At 44.8% G+C, this 26,985-nt stretch overlaps 2 protein-coding genes across 2 annotated transcripts in view; one reads left to right on the forward strand and one right to left on the reverse strand.

Annotated features, from left to right (window-relative positions):
- The window catches only part of LOC132581088 (uncharacterized), a 61,006-nt gene extending 40,930 nt beyond the window's left edge, over positions 1 to 20,076 (forward strand). Inside the window, exons 10-16 of the mRNA XM_060252127.1 lie at positions 1,239 to 1,435; positions 2,599 to 2,644; positions 2,736 to 2,801; positions 16,517 to 16,576; positions 17,632 to 17,714; positions 18,248 to 18,342; positions 19,014 to 20,076. Of these exons, the coding sequence (XP_060108110.1) occupies positions 1,239 to 1,435; positions 2,599 to 2,644; positions 2,736 to 2,801; positions 16,517 to 16,576; positions 17,632 to 17,714; positions 18,248 to 18,342; positions 19,014 to 19,048 (582 nt within the window). The 3' untranslated portion in view covers positions 19,049 to 20,076. The remainder of the gene's footprint in view (positions 1 to 1,238; positions 1,436 to 2,598; positions 2,645 to 2,735; positions 2,802 to 16,516; positions 16,577 to 17,631; positions 17,715 to 18,247; positions 18,343 to 19,013) is intronic.
- On the reverse strand, positions 19,732 to 21,245 carry LOC132581089 (histone H3.3A). The gene is made up of 3 exons (XM_060252129.1): positions 20,865 to 21,245; positions 20,541 to 20,694; positions 19,732 to 20,435 (listed from the first exon to the last, which is right to left on the reverse strand). The coding sequence occupies exons 1-3, from the start codon at positions 20,990 to 20,992 to the stop codon at positions 20,307 to 20,309; spliced, it is 411 nt and encodes a 136-aa protein (XP_060108112.1). The 5' UTR covers positions 20,993 to 21,245; the 3' UTR covers positions 19,732 to 20,306.
- Between the last annotated feature and the right edge of the window lie 5,740 nt (positions 21,246 to 26,985).

Below are 26,985 nucleotides of genomic sequence, written 5' to 3' on the forward strand. Positions count from 1 at the left end.
AGGAGCAGAACTTTGCAGCTGCAGCCCACTGAGGCCAACCCGCCCCCCCCCTGCCCAAATTTTCTTTCTGGGGTCAACAGGTTTTCAGGAACAGCGTAAGAAGGCGAAGTGATGGTTTGTAGTTGGATGGAGGAACCAGTAGAAATCACTGTCCCCTCTTCCAAAAGTGGGTATACTGTTCTGTCAGAGAAACTGTGTTCCTAGATACTCCCCGGTGTCTGTGAACGGTGTAAAGCAACAAGAACAACTTCCTGAGTGCCTTTTCTGATGCGTGCGCTCTGCCCCCATAAAGAACGTAATGAACTTGACTCACTAGTTTATGGCTTCGAAAGCTTTGCTTTTATCATAAACAACAACACAGAGCAGAAGTTACATGAGGGAAGCGGTAGGTGTGGCCGGCTGAGAGCATTGGAGGAGCATGTTTGAGAGCCAGTTTGGTGTAGTGGTTAAGTGTGCGGACTCTTATCTGGGAGAACCGGGTTTGATTCCCCACTCCTCCACTTGCACCTGCTGGAATGGCCTTGGCTCAGCCATAGCTCTGGCAGAGGTTGTCCTTGAAAGGGCAGCTGCTGTGAGAGCCCTCTCCAGCCCCACCCACCTCACAGGGTGTCTGTTGTGGGGGAGGAAGGGAAAGGAGATTGTGAGCCGCTCTGAGACTCTTCGGAGTGGAGGGCGGGATATAAATCCAATATCTTCATCTTCTTATCTGGGAGAACCGGGTTTGATTCCCCACTCCTCCACTTGCACCTGCTAGCATGGCCTTGGGTCAGCCATAGCTCTGGCAGAGGTTGTCCTTGAAAGGGCAGCTGCTGTGAGAGCCCTCTCCAGCTCCACCCACCTCACAGGTTGTCTGTTGTGGGGGAGGAAGGTAAAGGAGATTGTGAGCCGCTCTGAGACTCTTCGGAATGGAGGGCGGGATATAAATCCAATATGTTCTTCTTCTTCATATGTGGAGCTTTGTGTTTGATATACATTCTTTAAATAATAACCATTCCCTACTAGTGTTCAGGCAGATTATGCTGGTAAAAGATAAAATTCATAGGTAACTCTGCAGAATTGCATCTAGCGATACTTAACAGCTAGGAGTATCTCCAGAGAGTAACAGTTGAAAAGCCCCAGTTCTGTAGAGCTTCTTGATAGTGCGTACCAACATTGTATCTGGATTGAGATGTCAACGGGTCTGATGCAAGATCTTCCTTCCCAGTGGACAAAATTTCTCTCGTTCTCTTTCCCTTCAGGCTGGAACTGTGCTACAGAAGCTAAAGGGCAAGCCACTGAGCTTCCGCCTAATTCGGTGGAAATGGCACGACGGAGGGACATACAAGCCACTGCTGCCCTATCTGAAAGTTCTCAGGGAGAAAATTCCCAACTTCCAACTCCAGCACGAACACACGCACAAAGAACAGACTGAGGGTCGGTGCCTGCAGGGAGACAGGTAGGGGGCTCAGAGTGGGAGCTGAACGATTGCACGTTTCAGTATTTTGGTGTCAGTGGGCTGGTTGGTTGGAGTTTTAGCTGGAGCTGTGTGTCTTCTAACTGTGCAGGGGACTTGCTGATTCCTGGGCAGTTTTCAAGACTTTTGCCTACCGCTGGCCTGTTGAACACAGGGCTCGTGAGACAATGCTTCCAACACAAAAACTGGCCTGTTGAACACAGGGCTCGTGAGACAATGCTTCCAACACAAAAACTGGCCTGTTGAACACAGGGCTCGTGAGACAATACTTCCAACACAAAAACTGGCCTGTTGAACACAGGGCTCGTGAGACAATGCTTCCAACACAAAAACCATATCACTGCAATGTGCCATCTTTTAATCTCTTGAGGAGATTAAAAATAATGTCCTTCATTGAACTAAGAAGAGAACTGGGGATGCATACGTTGTTCTCTTCTATCTCTCTCCCAACTAGATGAACAAAGACAGAGGAGAAAGAAATGTAAGTGCATGAAGACTGTGAGGTCAGGGAAGGCATATCTAAGGTCAAGCCAGTTTAGGGACTCAGCTTCTGTTATTGTGCCATATATACAGAGAGTCTGTCTTGATGACTTGAAGTGCTTGATCGATATAGTGGAGATAATTCTGGAAACACAGGGCCAATTCGTATTTTTTTTTTAATCTACTATGGTTTGGATACATGCATCTTTACACGGCTACTTTTCCCCACAATGTTGGATCTAATTCCCTTCAACTTGTGAAGAGTTTTCCTCTGATAGGAGCCTTCCTCCCACAGAGGAAATCCTCATCCTCAGAAGAAGGAAATCTTGTTTGGCAGAAGAGTTTTTGAATCCTACCCATTATAAGTAGAAATGTGGACCCCATCTTTTTCCGATCACCTCTTGTGGGGAAAGCAGTCCTTTAAATATACAGGAACCATTCAGAAATAATGTTCTGTGCACATGTATGCTTTACTAGGAGTATCTATGCTAGCGAAGCACCCACTGCCCAATAGATTGGTTTCTAATATTGGAACTGTTCAGAACCATTCAGAAAAGGTCTTGTGTGGAAGCAAATTGCTCTCGTGTCCAGCCAAGGTGCCAATGCTACACTTTGCTGTGTTCACAAACTTCCTGGCCTAATTATTTTGACTCTTCTCTTCTCAGGCTGCTGTACAATTTACGGTACCTCGGTCAAGTCAATGTAGGAAAGGTAAGACAACGAGTCTAGATAGAGACGGGAAGGTTCTTTGTCTTCTGATTGTCATTTATCTATTGTTACATCTTTCTGATTCTGCTTTTAGCATGGAGGCAAAGAAGTGTTAGACCAAGGCATCTCAATGGTTTTAGAAAAACTTTTACCGCCACAGGTAAGTTTTTTGATTACGACTCTTCAGTATTTGGGGACTAGAATATGGGTAGAAGAAGAAGATATTGGATTTATATCCCGCCCTCCACTCCGAAGAGTCTCAGAGCGGCTCACAATCTCCTTTACCTTCCTCCCCCACAACAGACACCCTGTGAGGTAGATGAAGATATTGGATTTATATCCCACCCTCCACTCCAAAGAGTCTCAGAGTGGCTCACAATCTCCTTTACCTTCCTCCCCCACAACAGACACCCTGTGAGGTAGAAGAAGATATTGGATTTATATCCCGCCCTCCACTCCAAAGAGTCTCAGAGCGGCTCACAATCTCCTTTCCCTTCGTCCCCCACAACAGACACCCTGTGAGGTAGATGAAGATATTGGATTTATATCCCACCCTCCACTCCGAAGAGTCTCAGAGTGGCTCACAATCTCCTTTACCTTCCTCCCCCACAACAGACACCCTGTGAGGTAGAAGAAGATATTGGATTTATATCCTGCCCTCCACTCCGAAGAGTCTGAGAGCGGCTCACAATCTCCTTTCCCTTCGTCCCCCACAACAGACATCCTGTGAGGTAGATGAAGATATTGGATTTATATCCCGCCCTCCACTCCGAAGAGTCTCAGAGCGGCTCACAATCTCCTTTCCCTTCCTCCCCCACAACAGACACCCTGTGAGGTAGATGAAGATATTGGATTTATATCCCGCCCTCCACTCCGAAGAGTCTCAGAGCGGCTCACAATCTCCTTTCCCTTTCTCCCCCACAATAGACACCCTGTGAGGTAGATGAAGATATTGGATTTATATCCCGCCCTCCACTCCGAAGAGTCTCAGAGCGGCTCACAATCTCCTTTCCCTTCCTCCCCCACAATAGACACCCTGTGAGGTAGATGAAGATATTGGATTTATATCCCGCCCTCCACTCCGAAGAGTCTCAGAGCGGCTCACAATCTCCTTTCCCTTCCTCCCCCACAACAGACACCCTGTGAGGTAGATGAAGATATTGGATTTATATCCCGCCCTCCACTCCGAAGAGTCTCAGAGCGGCTCACAATCTCCTTTCCCTTCCTCCCCCACAATAGACACCCTGTGAGGTAGATGAAGATATTGGATTTATATCCCGCCCTCCACTCCGAAGAGTCTCAGAGCGGCTCACAATCTCCTTTCCCTTCCTCCCCCACAACAGACACCCTGTGAGGTAGATGAAGATATTGGATTTATATCCCGCCCTCCACTCCGAAGAGTCTCAGAGCGGCTCACAATCTCCTTTCCCTTCCTCCCCCACAACAGACACCCTGTGAGGTAGATGAAGATATTGGATTTATATCCCGCCCTCCACTCCGAAGAGTCTCAGAGCGGCTCACAATCTCCTTTCCCTTCCTCCCCCACAACAGACACCCTGTGAGGTAGATGAAGATATTGGATTTATATCCCGCCCTCCACTCCGAAGAATCTCAGAGCGGCTCACAATCTCCTTTACCTTCCTCCCCCACAACAGACACCCTGTGAGGTAGATGAAGATATTGGATTTATATCCCGCCCTCCACTCCGAAGAGTCTCAGAGCGGCTCACAATCTCCTTTCCCTTCCTCCCCCACAACAGACACCCTGTGAGGTGGGTGGGGCTGGAGAGGGCTCTCACAGCAGCTGCCCTTTCAAGGACAACCTCTGCCAGAGCTATGGCGGACCCAAGGCCATGCCAGCAGGTGCAAGTGGAGGAGTGGGGAATCAAACCTGGTTCTCCCAGATAAGAGTCCGCACACTTAACCTTATTTATTTATTTATTTATTTATTTATTTATTTATTTATATATATTTCGATTTGTATCCCGCCCTTCCCACCAGAGTGGCTCAGGGCGGCTTACAGCATATAAAAACTAACATAGGTTTGGCTTTAAAACATTACATAGCAGCAGTTAAAACAGTAAAAACATAGAACATAAAACATAAAAACCAGCCGTCTGTCAGAATGCACACTACCTCCATCCAAAATTCTCAGTGTCCGTTAGTTGTAGGCATCCGGAAGAGGACTGTCTTGCAGGCCCTGCGGAACTGCCCGAGGTCCCGCAGGGCCCTCACCTCTTCCGGCAGCTGGTTCCACCAGTAAGGCGCCGTTACCGAGAAGGCCCGATCCCTGGTAGATTTCAAACGGGCCTCCTTTGGCCCGGGGATTACAAGCAGGTTTTGCGAACCCGATCTCAGTACTCTCTGGGGAACATGTGGGGACAGACGGTCCCTAAGGTAGGCAGGTCCTAGGCCATATAGGGCTTTAAAGGTAATGACCAGCACCTTGTACCGGACTTGGTATATTATTGGCAGCCAGTGCAGATCCCGATGCCCTGGTCGAATGTGCATTACACCAAACTGGCTCTCTGGGTAAGTTCAAGTGATGAAGGGTATCCCTGTTCATTTCCACAATTGTAGATGTTTGGTTTAATCTTCCTTGGTGGTGGAAAGTGCTGTCAAATCCCAGCCAATTTATAGCAGTCCTGCAGAATCTTCAAGGCAAGGGCCTATGGGAGTCAGTGTGGTGTAGTGGTTAAGAGCAGCAGACCCTTATCTGGAGAACCGGGTTTGATTCCCCACTCCTCCACATGAAGCCAGCTGGGTGACCTTGGATCAGTCACAGTTCTCTCAGAGCTCTCTCAGCCCCACCTCCATCACAAAGTGTCTGTTGTGGGGAGAAGAAGGCGATTGTAAACCACTCTGTGACTCCTTTGGGTAGTGAAAAGTAGGGTATATAACCGACTCTTCTTCTTCAGATGGTTTGTCATTGTCTGTGTAGCTACCTTGGACTTCCTTCTTGGTATGCAATTACCATCCAAATACTATAATCTGACCCTACTTAACTTCCAAGATCTGAGGAGATCGGGTTAGCCTGGGCCACCTGGGTCAGGGCTTAATTTTCATTACTGATTTCCTCAGGGGTTTCTTTGTATAAAAAGCCCAGCAGGAACTCATTTGCATATTAGGCCACACACCCCTAAGCCAGGCCAGCTGGAACTGTGTTCCTATGCATTCCTCTCAAAAAAGCCCCGGATTGCCTAAGTTTAAGATGGCAGAGTAGAGTTTGACCATTGTTAACCAAGCCCTTGTTTCTAATTGGCAGCGCAGATAAGAATCTATGTTATAGGCCTGGGTGAGATAGGAAGCCACCCTGGATATTGATAACTGATCAGTCTTCCACGGTAAATATATACATGCTGCCAAGGTGAAGCTGGAAGAATATAAGGGGTGAGGCACCTTTTGCAGAACAATAAAAAAACCCGCAGGTTAGTCCTTGTATGCATGCCTGTGGGGGCATATACAGAGAAGTCTCTTGGCTTCCTCCAGTCAGTAGCACAAAAGGGTAGACCGTCAAAAGGGTAGACCGTTCTGTGTCCACACAGTGACAAATCTAGTTGGAACTGGAGAGGGAAGGACAAGTATGGTACAGAAAATATATCACAGAATAATAGAATCATAGAGTTGGAAGGGACCTCCAGGTTATCCAGTCCAACCCCCTGCACAATGCAGGAAATTCACAAATACCTCCCCCCCACATACATCCCCAGTGACCCGTGTTCCATGCCCAGTAGCTTGGGGGCGGGGGGCTCCAGGATCCCTTGGAAAACTGACATGGAGAAAAATTGCTGCCTGACTCCAGAGTGATGATCAGCATTTCCCTGGGAATGCAAGAAAGGGCCACAAGAACTAAGCACTGATGTAACCCTTCCTGCCCTCCTTCTCATCATCTGCCTAATTCACATAATTGGGATTGCTGGTTCTGGTCTGTCTTTCTGGGGCAACAGAAAACAATTCTGCACCGTCCTCTGTATGACAGCCCTTCAAAAACTTGAAGATGGTGATCCTATCACCTCTCAGTTGTCTCCTCTCCAGGCTAAACATCCCCAGCTCCTTCAACCTTTCCTCATAGGACTTGGTCTCCAGACCCCCCCACCATCACTGTTGCCCTCTGAATATGGTTCCAGCTTATCTATATCCTTCTTAAATTGTGGTGCCCCAAACTGAACACAATATTCTAGGTGCGGTCTAATCAGAGCAAAGTGATACCAGTCACTTCACATGATCTGGACACCATACTTCTGTTGATGCAGCCCCAAGAGAATCAAGTTCAAGATAGTAGATCCCCTTGTTTCTTTCTCCACTTTCTGGAAAAAAGAAGTTGTCAGCAAGATAAGACAGGAATTTATTTGCCCTTTCATGTTTAGCAGAGTTGGAGTTCCGTCAAATGTCCGGGTCATTGAAACCTCCTGCGACCGCTGTGTCCCTTCTCTTGGAGAACTTTGCAGTCTGGTGTAGGAGTATCTCATCCAAGTCCTCTGCCTGGCTTGGTGGTCTATAGCAGACCCCCACCATAACATCACTATTATTTCTTGCTCCCTTTATTTTTACCCATCCACTCTCAACTGAACTTCCATGCTCAGTTTCATGTATTTCCTCAGAAGTATGTACCTCCTTCACATATCATGCTACACCTCTGCCCTTCCTTATTTGTCTGTCCCTTTTAAATAAGATGTAGCGGCCCTGTGGCACAGAGTGGTAAAGCAGCAGTACTGCAGTACTGTGGTCTGAACTCTCTGCCCACGACCTGAGTTCGATCCCGGCGGAAGCTGGATTCAGGTAGCCGGCCCAAGGTTGACTCAGCCTTCCATCCTTCCGAGGTCGGTAAAATGAGTACCCAGCTTGCTGGGGGGAAAGTGTAAAAGACTGAGGAAGGCAATATTAAACCACCCCGTAAAAAGACTGCCGTGAAAACGTTGTGAAAGCAACGTCAACCCAGAGTCGGACCTTTCCTTTTTCCTTTAAATAAGATGTATCCTTCAATCCTATTATTCCAATTGTGAATGTCATCCCACCAAATTTCAGCAATGTCTACTAGGTCATAGTCCCCTTCCCGTATTAGGACTTCCAGTTCCTCCTGTTTGTTTCCTATCCTCTGTGCATTAGTGTAGAGACATTAGAATCCATGTTTTATGCACCCTGAGATTTTTGTTTCCTTACGTTCTTGTGAGTTAATGTTACCATTAGTTAGTGAGTTAGCATTCTTATCTCCAGTTATTAACATCATACTAAGCTTAGAATTAAGAGCCCCGTGGCGCAGAGTGGTAAAGCTGCAGTACTGCAGTCAGACTCTCTGCACACAACCTGAGTTCGATCCTAGCAGAAGGTGGGTTCAGGTAGCCGGCTCCAGGTTGACTCAGCCTTCCATCCTTCCGAGGTCGGTAAAATGAGTACCCAGCTTGTTGGGGGGGGGGGGGAAGTGTAGATGACTGGGGAAGGCAATGGCAAACTACCCTGTAAAAAAAAGTCCACGGCGAAAACATCGTGATGCGACGTCGCCCCAGAGTCGGAAACGACTGGTGCTTGCACAGGGGACTACCTTTAGCTTTAAGCTTAGAATTACTGTCTAAAATTACAGTTTAGTGTAAAGCCCTCCTTGTTAGGTTAGCAAGGCTCTTGCCACACCTATTTTCCTACCTTCATGAGGCACAAACCGTCTCCCAATAGAAGAGCTTCGTCTCAAAGTGTAAGCCATGATCCAAAAATCCAGACCTTTCCTGATGACACCATCTGCGAAGCCAGTCATTTATTTGCAGTATTCTTCTTTCCCATCTTAAGCCATGGCCTTCAACAGGAAGAACTGACAAAAAGACATATGCTCCCAGCTCCTTCACCTTCTACCCCAGAGCCACATAGTCTCTTTTATTACATTCTGGGCTGTGCTAGGCAGTATCATTTGTTCCCACATGGATCAGTAAGAAAGGATAATAATCTGTGGGCTTGACAAGGCTTCCTACCCTTTCTGTCACATCCTGGATGCATGTACCTGGTATACAGCATACCTCTCAAGATGACAAGTCTGGTTGGCACACTTTGGGCTCTACCTCTCGGAGTAGGGAATCCCCAGTTACAAGCACACACATCTTCCTATATTGGGGGAGCAGAAGCTCGAGTCTTCTCATCCACAGGGCCCTGAGAAACTTCCTTCAAGCTTTATGGAGGCTGGGGAAGTAGTCCTTCTTCTAGTGGTTCAGAATCACTATCTATGGAAGATCTTGGAACTGATTGCTTAGCAGCAGAGGCTCAGAATGTCTCCTTATTTCTCTGCTCCTGTGAGCTATATTTTCCCACATGCCCTCCTCCTGTGTTGGGTTCTCCAACATTCCCTGAGATACCTTTTCCTCTTCCTCCTGTTGCCCTCTCAAGAGCACTTCATGTGTTTTATCCATGAAATCCTCACCTTTCCTTATACACTGCAGTTCAGACAAGCATGCCTCATGTCCCAGTATCTTCTCCTCCGGTAGGGCTACCAACTTACACTTGCTGCAGGTGTGATCGCTGTTATCCTCAGCTAAGAATACAAACATCCCACAGACTTTACACGTCACTGCCTCCCTCACCAGCCATGCTGCTAGAATCTATTTCAAAATTAGTTCTTTTTATCTTAACTTCCTTAAAAACTCCACTGCCAAACTGTTTCTTGAGACTACTTGAGCTACTCACTGTCCTACATGCCCCCCAGGCCAGACCCCCAGGCTAAGAGCCACAGGGCAAGAGCCTCTGGCAAGGAGGAACTTTGCAATTTAAAGGCTCAGTACCTCTGACTCCACAGCCAAAGCAATGGTAGAGGGCAGGGCCAGAATCTACCCCCAGGCAAATAGGCCCTTCTCCCTCAGCAACAAACCAGACAACACAGACAGAAGCAAACAAAAACCCCTCTCCAGCAGGCTCCAAGCATTCACACAGTTCTCTCACACAGCAACCTTAGTTAATGCTCCCCAGCACTTTAGGAAAGCAAAATTAACACTCACCTCACAAGCAGTTCTGTCCCAGCTCCCAGCACCTTCCTCCAACCCAGCTGAGTAACTTCTTGAGTAACTTCTCTTCCTTCTTCTCTGAGGTAACTAAGAAGCCATATTCTTTACATAAGGAGAAGAGAGTAAGACAGAGAGGAGCTGGACAGTGTAGCTTTGGCAAACACTGATAATTAAAACAAGTTATGAACCTGAAGAACTAAAAAATAATGCACCCTTAATGTCTAGGCTGAATTTGTGCAATATAATGGGGAATAAGAACATAAGAGAAGCCATGTTGGATCAGGCCAATGGCCCATCCAGTCCAACACTCTGTGTCACACAGTGGCCACAAAAATTATATATATATATATATATATACACACACACACACACACATATATATACACACTGTGGCTAATAGCCACTGATAAACCTCTGCTCCATATTTTTATCTAACCCCCTCTTGAAGCTGTCTATGCTTGTAGCCGCCACCACCTCCTGTGGCAGTGAATTCCACATGTTAATCACCCTTTGGGTGAAGAAGGACTTCCTTTTATGTGTTTTGGTGTTTCAGAGAAAACACACTCTAGATCCCAGCAGAAATTGGTTTTACTGAGACAGTAGCATTTTCCCTTCCTCCAGGATCTTGGGTTTCAGGATCTTTCTCCTGGATACACAAACTAAGTATACTCGTCATGTCCTTAGCAGTGTAGGTAGAAAACAGGGGATAATGGTTCCTTTAGCCATCAGTGTGGCAGGTTATACTTTCTGTAAAGAAACAAGAGGCTGTGGCACTCTTCTGTGAAGGCTGATCAGGCTTATGGAGTGGAAGCGCATTCTTTGTAGAAATGTGAGAACATTGTATTGAACCCTATTTGAGAAGGAAGCTATGGCAATATTCCAGCTAGAACAACCCCTGAGGCCTTTTTGCATGATGTATATTTACAATTAGGAGAAGCTTCATTTAAAACAAGTAGGGGGGAAAGCATCACTACCCCTAAAATCACAGTTTGATAAGCTATGCTTGTTCCTCCTACCAGGACCTATAGTGATCCATGCATTTGTAAGTTCACTGCTGGGAACTTAATTCCCAGGTGAGTGAGACCCGATTTGGATTGGGACCATAATGTGCAAGAAGAGCTCAGCCTTCTTCATTGCACTATTTTCCTGATTCTAAGCAGGCCCAGGGGTTTGGTATTTGCCCTGTTAGGGCTCCCTGTGTATTAATAAAATACATCAGGGTTTCCTCAGTGGGGCCACTAGTGCTTCTCCTGGGCTATTTCGGATCGGGAAAACGGCACTGTTGGGAGGGGAGCACAAGGAGCCTCTTCCCATGCCTTGATGTGAATTAGCCCAGCCCTGCTGCACACCAAGGAATTTCATTCCCCACATGGACCTCCAGAGGCATGTCTAATTGCACAAGGTATCCATGGAAAAAAAACATAACTTATGTTTGTGTCCTCAGCATTAGATGTCACTCTCGCCCACCAGCTCTTTCCCATACCTCGTGTGTTGATTTATCATCATGTGTTGGTGTTATAGGATTGACATCAGGGTCTCAAACCCACAGCAAGCAGGAATGAATAAAATAGCTAAATAGTGAAGGGCAAAAAAGGTCCCCTCGATAACACAGCTTTTAGGAGTTGAAAGTACAACACATACACAGTCCTCAGTACACTTGCAGGCTGGGTATCTAATGCTTCAACCTTCTTTTGTGGAGTGGTCCCACACAAGTGGAATTGAAATGGGAGTTCCACGCATTATTTGCTGTAGCGGAGTATTTCCTCCAAAAAGTCTGTGCTCACAGGCAGTGGCCCTATTACATGTCTACTCAGAAGCAAGTCCACTTTAGCAAAGCTTTTGCTTTTGCTTTTCCTTTCCATTTCTTTTGTTTTCAGCCAAAATTACTTCCTAATTTCTTAAGGGTGACAAGGTTTACATGTAATGCTTCTGTAAATGATTCCTTCTTGAGGTGATTTCCTCTTGTTCCTTGGGGGAGGGGAGTGAAGTACTACCTTTTACTTTGTGGCAAGCAAACATCACTACTCGCTACATTATTCATTATTGTAATAGCGTGATTGCAAAACAATAATTTTGTTTTAAAAGGCTCTAAAAAGTGCAAAACTGTACTGAACTACCTAAGAAAAAGAGCCGATAATTTGCAGTTGATTTGTTGGCTGTGAAAAATCCATCTGGTTGGGGGAAAGCACAGGAAGGTGTTTGCCACACAGGGACAAGCTTGTGATGTTTCCCTGTTACTGCTGTGGCTGCCAATACACCACAGCAGTGGTGGAGCTTCCACATAGCAGGTTTCTCTCCCCCAGTCCTTGCTACCATGACTTTTTCATTTTTTTTTAATTGATCGCTGTAGTACCACAACCATTATGACTATCTGCGTATCAGGTTCTCTGAATTCTCAGTTTTCCATTTTTTAAAAAAAACTAAGTATCTAGCCCCTTTCATTGCAAAGATATGCCTTTCTCCTTATATCCTTGCAATGAAAGGGGTTAGAAATTTTGTTGGGAATTCAGAGCACTTAATACACAGATTGTTATAATAATATGACAATGTTCAACTTATAATTAAAAAAACCCACAGAATTTCCTCAGTGGTGGGTGGAAATGGCTGCCATGGGGAGAGGAACAGGAAAAAAAAAATTGCTATGTGGGAAGTATTGGGGAAGCCATCCAGGTTTTGCTGGTATCTTTTCTAGTTAAATTAATTGGGGAGATCCCAGGAGAAACATGAATCTATCACAATGCTGTGGGGATGCAGGACCCCCCCCCCCTGCCCCCAGCTCCAACTGCATCAAGCCCAGGGCAAATAACCTGTGTGGAAACAGCAGAAGGAAGTAAACTGAAGCTTTAAAGGGACAGTGGCCCTGGAAAGTCTCAACATTTTGATTGTCCACACATAAGAACATAAGAGAAGCCCTGTTGGATCAGGCCAGTAGCCCCTCCAGTCCAACACTCTGTGTCACATAAGGACATAAGACAAGCCATGTTGGATCAGGCCAACGGCCCATCCAGTCCAACACTCTGTTTCACATAAGAACATAAGAGAAGCCATGTTGGATCAGGCCAACGGCCCATCCAGTCCAACACTCTGTGTCACATAAGAACATAAGAGAAGCCATGTTGGATCGGGCCAATGGCCCATCCAGTGCAACACTCTGTGTCACATAAGAACCTAAGAGAAGCCATGTAGGATCAGGCCAGTGGCCCCTCCAGTCCAACACTCTGTGTCACATAAGAACATAAGAGAAGCCATGTTGGATCAGGCCAATGGCCCATCCAGTGCAACACTCTGTATCACACAGTGGCCAAAAATTTATATACATATATATACACACTGTGGCTAATAGCCACTGATGGACCTCTGCTCCATATTTTTATCTAACCCACACAAAACAATCTAGCACTAAACATTTTTATTTTTTCAAAAGTTTCAAAAATCAGGTCTGGGGGACAAAAGCACTGAGGAAAGCTACAGAAAAATAATAGGATGCAGTTGGTCAACTACTGGATTATCTGAAGTTTTAAAAAGCTGACTGGATGGATAGGGGTAATTCCAGCCTAAACCTCTAGTATGGAACCAAGAATTTGCCGGAACTTGGTCAGGTGGAATGCACATTGGTGAAATGTTGCATTTAAGGGGTGGGAGAGTCCTACTGTTGTTGATCATTGGTTATGAAGATGTTTTGCTGAGGAGACCTGAGTTTTAATCCACTGCCTAGTAAATGGGTTGGTTTCGGCTTCCTTTTCACAATTCTGGCAAGAGAAGGAAGAATGGAGCCAAACACACACACCACAGCCAGCTCTCAGCTGCGTTTGCCAAGACACCAAACCTCATCTCAAATGTATGCCATCTTCAGAAAATAATTACAGCAAAAATGCTTAGTGATGATTCAGTTGCTGGTGTTGAGATGCCCCAGAAATGCTGATGAATAAATGAAGACTGATTTCATTAAGCAGATACAGGACAGATGGTTCTGTCTCCGTCCACCCCCCCCCCCCACAGCTGATGAAGCTGTTAAAAAGGGTAAAGGGTATTTAGGCAAAGAATCACCCCAGCTGTGTTTACAGTTAAACAGCTTGAAACTTATGTTTGTATCGTGTCACTTTACTGAGTCTTGGCATTTAAGTGGTGGTATTGTGTCACTTTAGTAAGCCTTGGCATTTATGTAGGGTCAGTGTGGATTTTGACTCTGCTGCCACCTAAGGGAAGATATGCAGCCCTCCAATCTATATGAGAGCCAGTTTGGTGTAGTGGTTAAGAAGATATTGGATTTATATCCTGCCCTCCACTCCGAAGAGTCTCAGAGCAGCTCACAATCTCCTTTCCCTTCCTCCCCCACAACAGACACCCTGTGAGGTGGGTGGGGCTGGAGAGGGCTCTCACAGCAGCTGCCCTTTCAAGGACAACCTCTGCCAGAGCTATGACTGACCCAAGGCCATGCCAGCAGGTGCAAGTGGAGGAGTGGGGAATCAAACCCGGTTCTCCCAGATAAGAGTCCGCGCACTCAACCACTACACCAAACTGGCTCTAAGTGTGCGGACTCTTATCTGGGAGAACCGGGTTTGATTCCCCCACTCCTCCACTTGCACCTGTTGGAATGGCCTTGGGTCAGCCATAGCTCTGGCAGAGGTTGTCCTTGAAAGGGCAGCTGCTGTTAGAGCCCTCTCCAGTCCCACCCACCTCACAGGGTGTCTGTTGTTGGGGAGGAAGATAAAGGAAATTGTGAGCCGCTCTGAGACTCTTCGAGTGTAGGGTGGGATATAAATCCAATATCATCATCTACCTCACAGGGTGTGTGTTGTGGGGGGGGAGGATGGGAAAGGAGATTGTGAGCCGCTCTGAGACTCTTCGGAGTGGAGGGCAGGATATAAATCCAATATCTTCTTCTACCTCACAGGGTGTCTGTTGTGGGGGAGGAAGGGAAAGGAGATTGTGAGCTGTTCTGAGACTCTTCGGAGTGGTGGGTGGGATATAAATCCAATATCTTCTTCTAACTCACAGGGTGTCTGTTGTGGGGGGGGGGGGGCGGAAGGGAAAAGAGATTGTGAGCCGCTCTGAGACTCTGAGTGGAGGGTGGGATATAAATCCAGTGTCTTCTTCTGTACAGTTTGACTGCTGCCTATGCAGGGAGCACCTGCATAGCATCCATATAGACTGGAGGCTTTTCTGCCACTAGCAAGCTCATTGCATCTGCACAGCTCAAAATACCTGACATGTATCCTGTGATGCAATTACACCTGACAAGCAGGACAGCCTTGTTTCACTTAAATCTAAATGGTAGTGTTGTTGTATATGCTTCCGAGAACTAGAACTATGAAAGGCTGTCAGGTGCAGCTCTTCTAAAACATTGGTAGAGGCGGTCACATATCCTTAGCTCACCATCTACCCTCCCAAAGGTATGCTGAATTTCCATTGCAAAACGCTCATCGTCACCTCCACAAACTCTTCATTTCAAGCTAGGCCGACTGTAGGAGCAGCAACAAAGCGGCCTTCTGTCTTTGTGGCAGGGTAGGTATTTGTTACCTAGATGGGCAGCCAAAGCAGCATAGCCCTCCAGCTCTCGCAGTTCCTTGCCAGCAATTGCTGTGGCCATCGTAGCTGTTTCTAGCTGTCCCCATGGTTAGAGAAACACAATGGCTAGGGACATTTATTTATTTTATTACTTTCAATTTATATCCCGCCCTCTCCGCAAGCGGACTCAGGGCGGCTCACAACTTCATATAATACAATCAGCCCAATAAAACATATAAAACCATAATTTACATATTTCAGTTTTAAAACCATTCTATGGCGCTGTTTCAGTACAATATAGGTGGTATTGGATTCTCGACGGTGATCGCCAGCATTCTATAAGATGTCCGGTGGCAGCCCTTTTTCAAACCGCAAAAGCCTGTTTAAACAATTCGGTCTTACGGGCCCTGCGGAACGCAGACAAATCCCGCAGGGCCCTTATGGCGTCTGGGAAGGTGTTCCAAAGTTCTGGTGCTGCCACCGAAAAAGCCCTAGATCTCGTTATACATAGCCTGGCTTCTTTTGGGCCAGGGGCAGACAACAGATTTTTTGTCCCTGATCGCAGTGCTCTCTGGGGGATATATGGGGAAAGGCGGTCCCGTAGATAGACAGATCCCATGACATTAGATGGGAAATATCAAAAACCTATACCATATATAACCTGTTCTTTGACATGGTTATTACAACTCACCTGAAGGGGGAAATGAACATTTGGTAATCAAATGTGGTATCCTTGGGCAATGTATTATAACAGCTCACTGGCAAGGGCTCCTATGCAGCTATGATGAGTCCCAGCCTCATTTCCTGGAGGCCTATTTTTGCTTGTTCCAGGTGAGTGCCGAACTGCAATGCTACAGTAGTACACTGAATAGGGACTCAGTTTCAATGTAGCTGGCAGGAGTAAGCATAAACTCATGATGCACTTTCTGGAGCTAAGCCTGCACCTTTTGAATACATACCAAATTGTCGTTTTATTTTGAGAGTATTAGTGCCATTATAAACAGTAGAACAAAGTAAGAGTCAAGTTGTACCTTGAAGGCCAACGAAGTTTTATGCAGAAGGTAAGCTTTCGTATGCATGCAGGCTTGACTCCTGCTTTGTTCTGCTTCAGAACATGGCTGCCCGCTTGGAGCTGTTAAAAACAGTGTATGTCAGCATGAACGTTGGTGGAAACGTCAGGGTCAGGTTACACTATTTCTGAGGTGAAACCGCTGTCGAAATGCTAGAGTTTATAAGGCTTGAGAGTCTCTGACTGCATCGTGCAACCCCGTCCCTTCAAGTTTGAAAGAGACAAAATTGGGAGTGCCTAAATATTGTGAATGTTCTGTCTTAGGCACTTTCCCAGTTAATCAGCTAATACCGCTTGAGTAATTTTAATATTATTTTCCCAGGAGGTTTTATTTGATGTGAAAGAAACAGAGGTCCTCATGCAACAGAAAATTTCTTCAAAGGTGAGAATACGTTTTGGCTTGGATCCAGGCGGATGGTTCCACAGGCAGAAAAGTTCCGCCAGCCGACTGCAACTTTCTTGCTTCCCCTGCACCCCAAGATGATCCCAGGAACAGGATGGGTGGTGGGATTCTGAGCTGCAGCGAGGCAAGATCATGCTCTGCGGGTGGTAATCTTTCCATCTACGGAAATGTCCTGCTAGAGCCAAAGCTTCATGCTTCCTGATTGGAAGCGTCATAATTCAATTTCTATTTGTTGTTGTTCAGTCGCACAGAGTATGACTCTTTGTGACCCCATGGACAAAGTCACGCCAGGCCCTCCTGTCCTCCAAAGTCCGCTCAAATTCGTGTTTGTTACATCAGTAACGCTGCCCAGCCATCTCATCTTTTGCCGTCCCCTTCTTCTTTTGCCTTCTGTCTTTCCCAGCATCAGGATCTTCTCCAGGGAGTGCTCCCTTCTCATTTGGTGGCCAAAGTATTTGAGCTTCAGCATCTCACCTTCCAGGGAACAGTCAGGGTTGATTTCCCTTAGGACTGACTGATTTGATCTTCTTGCAGTCCAAGGGACTCTCAAGAGTCTTCTCCAGCACATCATCTCAAAAGTATCTATTCTTCTGTGCTCCACCTTCCTTATGGTCCAGCTCTCACAGCCATACATTACTACTGGTTGACTTTCTCCATTTCTATGACTTTCTCCAAATCATTAGTTACTGTATGTAATAATGTACTCTAAGCAACATACCTTTAACATTTATCCTCTGCCTTTCTCTCCAGTGGGGACCCAAAATCATTATTTACCTCTCCTCCGGTTTACATTCACAACCCTGCGAGGTAGGATGAGTGTATATGACTAGCCAAAGCTGGCTTCCATGTTAGTGGGGATTCAAATCGAAGTCTCCCATATCCTCTCTAATCACTACACCCCCCTGGCTATTAGGAAATACCAGCTTTTGTGTGCAGGGGTGGTACTGTATTGTACAGCTAAACTTCAGCAATGCTATCCTAGTACACACATGCATATATTTCGCAATAGCTTATTAAAACTTTGTCATCAGCAGGTTCTGTCCCAGTACCATTATACAGACATCTCCTGCGTGGGACGGCGTCTGGACAGCAACAATCTCTTTGCCTTCTGTATTGTGTAAGTTCCAAAAGACAGAGATTACAACAGGCTCTCACCCACTTTCCAGTACAGCAGTAATTCCCTAAAGATGTATGAAAGCAGTGTGTGTAGGATGAACGTGATTTCCGAGGTTAGCTGTTTTAACAGAATGTAGTTATTCTCCCAACCGTCTACAAACCTTTTCCTTTTATCCTTCAAGTTCCTAATAATTTCTGCGAGATAATTCAAGGTCATAGGTTATGCATTTGCACAATTAATCCGGTTTAAACTAGGGAAAAAGATGTAGTTCCAGTCATGCCTTGATTCCCAGGTGACTGTTATATAAAATGGTCAGTTACTATATATTGTCTATTTGATGTCCAATGATCCTTACAACTTGGGGGAATTACTGACAATCTATCCTGGGTGATAGTATTCAGTGGTGCTTCCTTTTCAGCAGACTAAGATTTAACATTGCTCAGATACAGACTAAGGACACACAACACCAAGAACTACAGTTCAACAGCTACATTAAGCGTTGGCTATGAGGTGTCATCTGTATTTCATTTTAGAGTTTCACCAGAGTCTGCAGATCACAGTAGCTTTGACTGTCTCGTGTTTCAATCAAATTCTGAAGAGGAAAGTAAGGAAATTGTTCGAAGAATTGGTAAGGATATGTGCTGGGCATTTTGTGGTTAAGCAAGTCCTCTATATGCTATTATAGCTGGGTAAAAGCCTAGTTATACTGATTTCTCAGGTGATCACATTCGCTTTGTTTTTTTCAAGATTTTGAAGCAGGGGTGTGATAACAAAAAGGGAACAGGAACCCTAAGCTAGTAAACGATATTGAAACAGTGTAACATCCCTATGTAATCTTGCCGCACTGGTTACACCTGAAGTCTCCAAAGCTGGGTTTATATGAACATTCCACATCCCTTTCCAGAAGGCCAACACTACCATTCTTTAAGAAGCCAACACTACCATTCTTTAAGAAGCATATTCTCCATGTAGCCAGCATGTAACTGCCCGCCCTCCACTCCGAAGAGTCTCAGAGCAGCTCACAATCTCCTTTACCTTCCTCCCCCACAACAGACACCCTGAGAGGTGGGTGGGGCTGGAGAGGGCTCTCACAACAGCTGCCCTTTCAAGGACAACCTCTGCCAGAGCTATGGCTGACCCCAGGCCATGCCAGCAGGTGCAAGTGGAGGAGTGGGGAATCAAACCCGGTTCTCCCAGATAAGAGTCTGCACACTTCACCACTACACCAAACTAGGAGTCAGTGCTAACCTGTTGAAATATTAGGAAAAATCAGAGAGTAATGAGCTTTTGTTTTTTTAGCCGTTGGATTTAAACACACTGAATGGTTTGTGTGACAGAGATGCACTGGCTTTGCTTCTGGCAAGTAACCTACTTTTTGGGACCTTGCTGGTTTGAATGAACACTGTTTCAATCGATGAAGCCCTGCAAAGATGCTCCCGGTATTAAGGCACTTCTTGAAGATGATTAGAACTCTGCACTGAAAGTATTTCAAATATATCTTTTTATTGAAGAATTTCGAGCGTTTACTGCTTTTTCACATTCGTGTTTTCAAAATTAATTCAGAATAAAATTAAGATGAAACACACCTAGCTGCACGCTATTTGACTGGGTACAGAGTTTCTGAGAATATGAGCTCCATATAGAATACATCTCTTAAATCAGAGCACATTGACCAAACAGACATACGTGATTTGAAACCATGTCTCCCTAAAAGGGGGGCGGGGAGAATCTTGAATTAAACCTTTTGTTTGCCGTTTAAAACTTCAAATCGAACAGCCACTGTTGGGATTCACTTACAGGTTTTAACAGCACAACTATTGCTCAGTAAATTTTCTAGGCTACTCAGCAATCCTTAACATCTGTTTATCCAGTGTAAACCACAGTGACTGGAAGTTAAATGCTCTATGGTTAAGTTACACACCAAGTAAGCGGACAGGTCTAGCCTGGTTTGCTTAAGAGATAAAAGCCAAGAAGGTAACAAGGCTGTTTTCCCCACATCAATGACAAGACTCCTTAATTGAATGTAAAACATTTAATTTAAAAATGTCGACACTACAATATATAAAATAGCTATTATAAATGCACATAGTGTATTCTATAGCTGCCAGGTTCACGTTTTTAGGAAACTGTAAGTTACACTGTGGTTAAGACTTGTAGTCTCACCCTCCCTTAAAGTCCACCCTCTATCACAGTGATGTATGGTCAGACTTAACAGCCCCAATTGTTAAACACTTGGATCAAGTTATAACCAGTTTTATTGCAAAAAGAACCCTGTACACATTTATATCAATTCTAAGTACCTTACAATTTTAGCTACCCAACAAGTCATTAACATACAGAAACATGCATGAAAAGCAAGAAAGATCACCCATCCCTTCTGCATATTAGCAACTTGTCACTACCGAGCAACAAGGCTCACATCACTGAGTTTTATGTGAACAGTCACTTTTTAGCATTCATCCTGAGTGAAAGATGGAATGACTTAAGTACAAATGTAACATATTATAAACAATTTCATACAAAAAAAGCACGAATCAAAAACCAAAGTATTTTACAGAATTTACTACAAAACACCATAAAAACTGCCTCCTTTTAAGCTCTCTCCCCCCGTATCCTACGAGCCAACTGGATGTCTTTGGGCATGATGGTAACTCTCTTGGCATGGATGGCGCACAAGTTTGTGTCTTCAAAGAGACCCACCAGGTAGGCTTCACTAGCCTCCTATTTCAAGACAAAAACAGACATCGTTAAAAGCCAAGAACCAAATGGCACGTGACCCTTTCCTTCCCCTCCAGGATACAGAACAGCTGCTGATCACAACCATACCTGCAGCGCACCAATAGCTGCACTCTGGAACCTCAAGTCCGTTTTGAAGTCTTGCGCAATCTCCCTCACGAGCCTCTGGAACGGAAGCTTGCGGATCAGAAGTTCCGTGGATTTTTGGTAGCGACGAATCTCACGCAGCGCCACAGTGCCGGGCCTAGAGAAAACAGTGAACAGAAGTGACTCGTGCAAATCTCCAGCCATTTCTGCCCGCCTTCGTTCCCACGCTTATCGCCTTACTGCAACGGCCGCTGGAAAGAAGGCATTTCAATAAGCTGTCCTTAAAACGCCTGCCGCATCTCGCACCTATTATTATTTCTTTTTTACCTGTAGCGATGAGGCTTCTTGACGCCGCCAGTAGAGGGAGCGCTTTTCCTCGCTGCTTTGGTAGCCAGCTGTTTACGTGGAGCTTTACCACCGGTCGACTTGCGGGCGGTCTGCTTAGTACGGGCCATTTCCTCTTAAGTTTGCTAGAGCCGGAAAAAGAAAAATGCAACGTGTCAATACGACCGCCATCTTGCCTTTTTTTCGATGCACTCCGATTATAACAGGAAAGCAACATCCGACAAGCCACGTCCGCTCCTAGCGGGTCCCCCTTCCCGGGGAAGGCGCGAAGAGAGCAGATGTCAGTGGGCGGCCCCCCCTCCCTCCTCGTCGGGCAAGCGGCCAATCAACGCCCTCCCAGCGGCAGATGGACGGGTGACGCCAATTCCCGCCCACGCGCGAGAGTAAATACTCAGCCCCCCCCCCCCTCCGCGGCAAGGGACGCGCCACCCACGGCCCGCCGGGTCTGCTTTCCCCGCACGGCTCCAACCACCGCGGAATGACTCGCAAGACGCACCCTCGAAACTAGAGAAAATGTTTCCATGCTTCCGTATTCCCCCCCGCCTCCGGTTGAGACTCACCACTATCCCGATTAAAACCCCGCGAGACGCTTCCGCTTCGATCGGCCAGAGCGCTGACGGCGACCTACTCCCGCGCTCAACGAGCCTGTAATTCCCTCCCGACCACGGGGGACGCGGCTTTTATACAGGGAGGAGGCCCGTGACGCTATGACCTCACAATACAGAGACACGGCGTGCACGGCTATTGGCGCCCACCCTCGCCGGCGTCGTGACGCTAACTTCCACAAAGGCCGTTTTTCTGACTCTCAAACGCGATTGGCTGAATCTCGACATCCTATTGGTTGTTAAAGTGACATCCCGATTGGCCGCCGTGCGCCACAGCAAGCCAATTGGAATTGTGGCCGATGCTGCGGCTCTGATTGGACAGCAGAAAACATAGTTTGGATCCTACTTTTTGTTGCAAAGCTCCACAATGGAAAGTCAATGGGAAAGAAAAGCAGTCCGTTTTGAGAGTATCAGGCTCAACGAAGAGGGTAAGGGGGGGGGGAGGGAATAGAGCTGCACAAGATGTTTCCACGGGGAAGGAAATATGGGTAGTAAGATTATAATCTGACCTCATTTGCAGCTACTTCTACCGCCATACATCAAATGTTATAGCTATACATTTGTTTCTCCTTATTTATATGTATAGTAATTATTTATTCAGCAGTTTTGCACAACTGTCATTTTCAGATACTTAATTGCTCACTGTAGAGACATACTAACAGAACTGATTTTTATCTATCAAAAATATGGAAAGCGTTTCTGCTTAAGTAAAATGGATATTTTACTACAAACACTACCAACCCATTGTATACACTAGGCTGCTTGAGTGCCCTGTCATGTGTATAACTTTTTGTTTAAAAATGGAAAAGTCATATTTGTAATTTACAACGCATCAAAATATGTTATTGAAATATATATAATTTAAGTAATTTTAACCTGATTATACAGGATTGGGGCCTTGTTCTGCAGTATCAAAAGTACAACACACAGAGAAGGAGAGCCTATTGCTTTCACAATTGCTTGTAGGCTTTCAAATTAAAGTAGCACAATGTATTCGAAATTAAAGTAGCACAATGCAATCCCTAAATAGATCTACTCAGAATCCTATTGAAGACTACTGAATGGGGCTTACTCAGAGAAAAGTGTTCCTAGGGTTTTTCAACTGATAGAGTTGGTCTACATTCAATAAAATGGTAATGTTTAAGAAGCTTATTCCTGTTATTTCCATTATTGATGATACTGCACAGAGTAACATCAGTCAAACTGAAAGAGTTTGCGGGCAAGCTTGAGACTGGTTATGTATTTCCTGACTGGGGCATTTATCTAGAACTGTGGAAACATGTAAAAGAATCAGTATTTTCCAGTTTCATCCTGTGTTTTAAAATTACATCCTGTGCACAGTAAATTAAAATGAAGGCTGCCATCAGTGGGACACACTGTAGAAGGTGGTAAATTAATGTCACTAGATGGGGGGGGGGAGAGAGAGAGAAACTCCAAGGCCAATTACATGAAAAGAGGGTTCATATACTGAAGGACATGCTGTATACTGAGTTCAGTTTCCAGCAGACTATGGAGTGTTGTGTTGAAAAAGGTGACTTATGTATTACATAAGGAATTAATAGATGGATATCTATACTTCTATAAAAATGTAACAAAGCATTCCTAATTGAAGCCATATATATTATTCTGAGAGACAGTTCAGTATAGTGGTATAGAGTTTGGGATCTGGGAGACCCAAGTTTAAATTCCTACTTTGCTATGAAACTTGCTAAATTATTTTGGGCCGGTCACACCCTCATCCTAACCTACTCCACAGGATTGTTGTGGGGATTAAACGGAGGAGACAAATGCACGCTGCCCTTGGAGCAAGGGTGGGTTAAAATGTAGTAAATAAAATAAATTCTAGAGTGTCATAATGGAGTCCCTTAAGGACAATGAAGTATCTCAGAATGTATGGCACTACAGTGCCCCTTTGAAATAAGGGTTCAGCATTGTTAATTATACTTCACAAATTACTTTTTTCAAGACACATTTTAACATTCCTTTTTCCTTGGTATACTTATTTGGTCAACCTGTCTACAGTTCAGTCACACGCTCTCAGCCTAACGTACCTCACAGGGCTGTTGCGACAATAAACGTGAAAAAGGGGAGAAAAGTGGGATATAAATGAAATATATAATACGGTTACAGTTAAAACAAAACGAAGGACATGTATCGCTAGAGCATTTCTAAGCTGCTTCTCCACCAAGCATTCTTGAAGCTACTTACAGCAATCAAAACAAATGATCACAAAAATCTAATACAACAAAATAAAACAAAAACACAAAGAGTAAACAGTATGAGGATTTTTTTTGTTTCGTCTTATGAGCTTTGTCTAATGTAAAGCAATTTCCCCATAGCAGTCGTACATCTAAGCATTCAGAAAAAAAATAGGTTGAGGACTGGACTATTTGCTACATACATACATCAGGGTTTAGATGGCAGAGAAGTGGGGACTCCCAGTTTGCAAGAGTTATGCCGGTATCTTATTAACTCCTAGGTGACTAAGAAAACTGTCATTACACTAAAGCAGTGTTCTATCACTCCTTCTGTGCAAAAAACATGATCCTGATGCAAAAAGCAGTTTTATGATCAAATCGCCCAGTATTCTCACAAGGGGATCTCAGTCCTTGCTTCAGTAATGCAATAGAAGCACAGCATTTAAGCCCTTACAGAGAACAGGTCTATCATGGCCGTCTTAGAATTCCAGTCAAGTTGGTTTTTAGCTCTAAACCCAAAAGCACTACCTTATGCTGATTAGGAGGTACAAAACAAAATCTCCTCTATGTTTGAAAACAATTATGTTTATAGGGTCTACATGAATTATATTCAGCACCATGCCACGAAAGGCTTCAGTTGGCCATTTCAGCACTTTAAATCTCTGTTCAAGGGGGAAGGACACTGCTTCCAGGCCTGATAGCAGCCTTAGACTGAATTGTTTCACACAATGTAACAGTGTAGCTGTGCCACCTCTGCTTGCATAAATACAGGAGATGGATAGGTTTAGGCCATACCTCTGCTAGTACCTCTTTCCAAACATAGCAATAATATGGTAGGGATGGTGGCTCAGTGGTAGAGCATCTGCTTGGGAAACAGAAGGTCCCAGGTTCAATCCCTGGCATCTCCAAAAGAGGGTCCAGGCAAATAGGTGTGAAAAACCTCAGCTTGAGACCCTGGAGAGCCGCTGCCAGTCAGGGGAGAGATGGTGGCTCAGTGGCAGAGCATCTGCTTGGTAAGCAGAAGGTCCCAGGTTCAATCCCCGGCATCTCCAAAAAAGGGTCCAGGCAAATAGGCGTGAAAAACCTCAGCTTGAGACCCTGGAGAGCCGCTGCCAGTCTGAGAAGACAATACTGACTTTGATGGACCAAGGGTCTGATTCAGTAGAAGGCAGCTTCATATGTCATATGTCCATATGGTATTCTATTCCCTCTGTAAACAACATTACCCTAACATTCCTAACCACCTATTAGTAGACACATTGTATCTAAAACCTTACCATAAATTTACTTATTTATATGATTTATAGACTATCTTTCTCACTGGTACTCAAAATACTAAAATGAGAAAGAAAAACCCCAGAAGGTTAGTAACAATAGCAGCTCAAACCTACATGTGTTTACTTAAAAGTAAATTCCGCAAAGTTGAATGGAGGTCATTCCTAGGTCAGGAATATGGCAGGAGCACTCTGTTAACTTTAAGTAACATTGGTACTTCATACTTCTGAAGCCATGCATAAACACAGCGATAAATGCAAGCATCGCATGAACGCAGATAGGCTGCAATCCTAAGGGCACTTTCCTGGGAGTAAGCCTGACTAAATAGCTGGGACTTGCTTTCAAGCAGATCTGCCTAGGAGTACTCCCGTGCAAAGTCTCAACATTCTTGCTTCCTTGCCCCACAACACAATACAAGCCGAGAGAAATGAACGTTCTCTTCTTGTTACATCAGTATTAACCTATGTAGGGGAAGTATTAATCTATGTAGGGGAAATTTCATTCAGGAAGTTTCTAATGAGAATAAAAAGGGGAAAGTGGAATGCCTTGTCCTATTGAGGGAAATGGAATTAGTTCAGGAATTACAGTTTTACAACCGATTTTGATTACAAGGCCATGTTTGAGATTAGGTTACTATGCTGCAATATATAAATTTACTCCCAACGATCTCCTTAGTAATCGCTCCTTACTTTAATTAAAAGTAGATTGGCGTGCGGGGGCTGTGGAATACATAAGTAAGCAATCCTAAGCATGTCTACTCAGAATCCTACTCGGGTCTATTTAGTGGAGCTTTCTCCCAGGAAAGTGTTTCTAGGATTCCACTGTAATTATCCTAAAACATATTAGCTAAAGAAGGCATTTAGTTGTGGACCTTTCAAAGCTAATCAATGAACTGTATTTACATTCCATATAGTTTTGAGTCCTTTATTTTCAGTAAATGACCATTTAAAAAGAAAAATATACTTTACTTGTAGTGGATTGAGCTATTGTTTTTAGATCCTAGCGAAATATAACAAAGTTAAGGAAAAACGTGACTTCATTCCCCCAAGACCACCACAGCCTTTGCTTACAGATTATAAAAAAACCAGTCAAGTTGTAATGTGGTTTTTTTTCTAAACAAACCATTGAAAACCTCATAGTTACATGGAATGAATCCTATAAACACTTACCTATAAGTAAGCCCTGTTGAGCAATGTGAGATTTAAATAAAAATGCACAGGAAAGAATTCAATGGCCTTAGAAGGGTGTGACTCTGTTTAGGATTGGACTGTGATTTCCAGGATTCGGATACTGCATTCATAATGGCCGTAACATGCCTAGTTACCATTGCAAAAAAAATGTCACTATTTTGTTGATGGAACATACTTTATGGGAAGCTACTCATAACTGTAGGCTGGTGTCACTCAATAAAAAACAAAAACAAAACACCCCAATGTTATAACGCTGTAAATCAAGAACAAAAATTTCATTAAACAGGATTTCATCAAAGCGACGATCCCTAACCCTCCAGCTACCCCCTTTTTAAAAAATCAACTGGAGACGTCAGCAAGAATCACACACCCCTTTTATCATTTCTTGCTATCTATAGATCTCATTCTTGCTAGCTATAGATCTCATTTGCAACTCCTAAAGCTGCAAATCTCCGGGCGTTCATTAGGAAGTAAGCCTTGCTGACTTTAGTGGCACTTACTTCCGAGTAAGTATCATTAGGGTCGGGCTATAATAATAATAAGTTTTTATTTATACCCCGCCCTCCCCGCCGAAGCAGGCTCAGGGCGGCTTACAAAACATGATATAAAATATCCTGGTAGAACAACGTGACAGTTTACGCGAACCAACGCTGGTTTGTAACACAGAGCGGCTTCCTCCTTGGCGCCCGAGCTCAATCCACAAACCAACAGCTCGGGACTACAATTCCTAGTCACCCCCGTCAGCGTTGCACAATCCGGGACAGCGAGGCCAGAGCGTCGCTGGGAGTTGTAGTTTCAGGAGCCGGAAACGCAAGAGAAGGAAAGGGGGACTTCC

The sequence above is a fragment of the Heteronotia binoei genome, chromosome 13, assembly GCF_032191835.1.
Source record: "Heteronotia binoei isolate CCM8104 ecotype False Entrance Well chromosome 13, APGP_CSIRO_Hbin_v1, whole genome shotgun sequence".
NCBI classification, from domain to species: Eukaryota; Metazoa; Chordata; class Lepidosauria; order Squamata; family Gekkonidae; genus Heteronotia; species Heteronotia binoei.